General features: G+C 38.6%; 1 protein-coding gene across 1 annotated transcript; it reads right to left on the bottom strand.

Annotated features, from left to right (window-relative positions):
- Nucleotides 1-1,041: 1,041 nt before the first annotated feature.
- On the bottom strand, nucleotides 1,042-2,568 carry LOC130902896 (craniofacial development protein 2-like). The gene has a single exon (XM_057815178.1). It carries the CDS (start codon nucleotides 2,566-2,568, stop codon nucleotides 1,042-1,044), a length of 1,527 nt encoding a protein of 508 aa, XP_057671161.1.
- Between the last annotated feature and the right edge of the window lie 917 nt (nucleotides 2,569-3,485).

The raw sequence follows: 3,485 nt of genomic DNA, 5'->3' as shown, positions 1-3,485 counted from the left end.
TGTTACTGGGAGAATGCATTCCATGTAAACCTTGGTTTTTAGTTTGAGGGGTAGGTTGGAGTTGAAGACGTGTCGCATCTTCCCGTAGGCCGCCCATCCTAGATGTATTCTGTGGTTAATTTCAAGTTCTTGATTGGTTTTACCCAATGTTAATTCTTGACCTAGGTAGATATAAGAGTTCACTTTCTTTATCTGTTGTCCTCGCACATTTATACTCTCTTTGTTTGTCCGTTGGTTTGTCATGAATTTGGTTTTAGAAATGTTCATTTCTAGGCCTACTTTTCTTGCTTCTTGTTGTAGTTCTATAAGCATGTATTCTAATTCTTCACTGTTTGGGGCAAAAATGGCAATGTCATCGGCAAATCTTAGGTTACTTAGTTTTTCTCCCGATATATCAATTCCTCTGTCTTCCCAATGTAGGCTCTTAAAAACGTCTTCTAGCACCAGTGTAAACAATTTGGGTGACACAATGTCTCCTTGTCTAACGCCTCTTTTAATTATGATTTCCTCAGTGTCTTCATATAGCCTTACTTTCATTTTTGAGTTATCATTTAGTGTCTGTATAATGTCAATATATCGTTGGTCTATTCTTGCATTTTTCATTGACCTGATAATTGCCCAAAATTCAACTGTGTCGAAGGCCTTTCTAAAATCTATGAAGGCGATCCATAATGGGATGTTATATTCCGTTACTTTTTCGTTCAGTGTCCTTACGGTGTGGAGATGTTCTATTGTGCTCATGCCTTTTCTGAAGCCCGCCTGCTCATAGGGTTGGTATGCGTCGAGTTTGAATTCAAGGCGGTTTCCTATTATTCTCATAAAAAGCTTGTAGATCTGTGATAGCAGGCTGATTGGTCTATAGTTTTCTAGGTTGCTTGGATCACCTTTCTTATATATCAGTATGACTAGCGCGGTGTTCCAATCCTGTGGTATTCTTCCCTCGGTTAGGCATGTATTAAATAATGATTTAAGCTCTCTTATCAGTAGGCTTCCACCTTCCTTCAACATTTCCGGTATGATGTTATCGTCACCTGCCGCCTTTCAGTTTTTTAGTTGATTTAAAGCTTTTACAATTTCTTCCTCTTCAATCTCAGGTAGATCCTCGGAGCCAACGTTACATATCCTGTTTTTATGGTCACTGTTTGCTTTTCTAACATCCTCATTGTCTATTTTGGACTCGTACAGACCTGTGTAGAACTTCTCTGTTACCTTGAGTATCTCTCTTCGATCTTCTGTTATGTTACCTTGTCCGTCTCTCAATTTAATCATTTCTTTTTTATGTGCGTTTTCTTTTTTAAAGATGTTCAGACCTCTGTTTTGCTGTATCAACTCCTCTATTCGATTTTCTTGATACTTTCGTATGTCCTGCTTGGCCATTTTCCTTGCTGTTTTGTTTAGTTCGGCATACTCTACTGTATTCCTTTTGTTGTCTTTAATGAGCTCTCTCCTTCTTTCCAGTAGCTGTTTGGTTTGTGTTGTAAACTTTTCTATTCTTTTAGTTTTTGATGATACTAAACTTGTAGTTGTTTCTTTCAGTTCTTTTACCAGTCTATTGTTTGTTTCGTCCAAGCTCTCGTGTGATGATGTTGTTTCCTTTGTTAGTCGTTCTGTCAATCTTTTGCTATATATTGACTTGTTGTCTCTTATTGTATCAGGATCTATACGGTATTGCGTGCTGTTGAATTTTTTTGCTCTTTCCAATTTTGTGTTTAATACGATCCTGCACCGGACTAATCTGTGGTCGCTGCCCGTATTAAAGGAATTAAGAACGTCAACTTCTTGGACGATATGTTTATTTGGTGTTAGCACGTAGTCTATTTCGTTTTTTGTAATTCCATCCGGGCTGGCCCAGGTCCATTTTTTGTGAGGTCTTTTTTTGAAAAATGTATTCATTATGTATAGTTGTTCTTTTTCCAGGAAATTTGCAAGCATCGTCCCTCTTTCATTTCGTTTCCCCAGTCCAAATTGTCCAACATACTGTGAGCTATTACACTGCTCTCCTATTCTTGCGTTGAAGTCTCCTATTATCAGCGTGTATCTTGTCTTATTTTCTGTTAGGCTCTGTGTGATTTCATCATACAGCACCTCGATCTCTTCGTCCTCATGACTACTTGTTGGGGCATAGATTTGAGCGACTTTAATTGTTATATTGGAGTTAATCTTAAGTGTTATGTATATTACTCTATCTGATATGGCTTTGAGTATTTGAAGATTTGGGGAGATTCGTTTGTTGACAAGAAAACCCACACCACCCAAACTATTATCTTCTCTTCCTTTGTAGAATAGGATACGTCCTGATCTTAGTCTAATGGATTCTTCACCTCTTCTCCTTGTTTCTGATATTCCCAGAATATCCCAGTTTATTCTGTCCAGTTCGTACTGTAGTTCCGTTAACCTTTCCTCATTTCCAATTGACCTAGCGTTATAAGTTGCAATGTGAAGTTGGCAGCCTTGTTTTACCCAGGGATTTTTAGCACCCCCTGCTCTACGACTGGTCTGACCGCTACCTTGGCCAGGGTCGTTCGAGCCGCTGGGCACTGGGGGCCATTGTTTTTGGTATGTCTTCATATGAGAGGGGTTTAGCCATAAAACACCACGTTGGCCAGACGTCTTGGTGAGTGTAGGTTCAGCCGCCCCTAACCTGGGGAACCGTCGCTGTTTGCAGCCGCCCACTCTGGGTCAGACGCTGCAGATTTTTCCTGTTGGTCCACGGGGCGTATTTGATTTCCGCCCTACCACCCATATCTGGGAAGCATTCCCCTATCCGCCACCCGGGGACGCGCTCTCTAGGAGTTACAGGCTCTCCCGAGAGTGACCTTCATCAGTGTATCGAAATCAGAACTACTGAACTGTTGCTGTAACCAACAAGAACATTTTTCTTGTTGGTTACAAGAGTTATTCATACTTTCAGAAGCACTTAAAGTTCCAGGTGAGTGAAATAATTAAATTTCTGAAAATTTGGATGAAGCGGATCTTTCAGACTGATGTAAAATACAAAATCAGCAATAAGTATGCATTAACAACATTTTATCCAACTGACAATAAATACCTTTCAGATGTAGAGTCTAAACACTGCCAAGAAGTACCTGTTTTAATATCGCCAAATTTAACATAACTTTTTGCCCGAAAACAATATTCTCTGTAAATAAGCGAATTCTTTTATCAATCACAAATTCTTTTACAAAAATATTTTTTCAGGATTTTTCTCCATTGAAAATTGTCTACTTTGAAATGAGATCCACAAATATAAACTTCTTCTGGTAAATCTTTTTCCTGTATTTTTAATGCATCTAGCTACTTTTGTCTTTGCTCTACCTTCGTACGAAATCTACTATTTTATATTGTAAAAAGTTAATCGATTTATTAACAAATAAGGTTGCGTTACTCCACTGATACTCCCCTATGGAATGAAAAAAATAAGACTAAAATGTCACTTGAAAAATATCCAAATAGTCAAACAAAGGCAGCCATTTTATCGCAAACGA

Source organism: Diorhabda carinulata, chromosome Y (genome assembly GCF_026250575.1).
Source record: "Diorhabda carinulata isolate Delta chromosome Y, icDioCari1.1, whole genome shotgun sequence".
Classification (NCBI taxonomy): Eukaryota; Metazoa; Arthropoda; class Insecta; order Coleoptera; family Chrysomelidae; genus Diorhabda; species Diorhabda carinulata.
This window is presented reverse-complemented; position numbering and strand designations above follow the sequence as displayed.

Excerpts from the sequence above, each read along its gene's own strand:
- LOC130902896 (XM_057815178.1), bottom strand. The coding sequence starts at position 2,568 with ATGAAGACATACCAAAAACAATGGCCCCCAGTGCCCAGCGGCTCGAAC.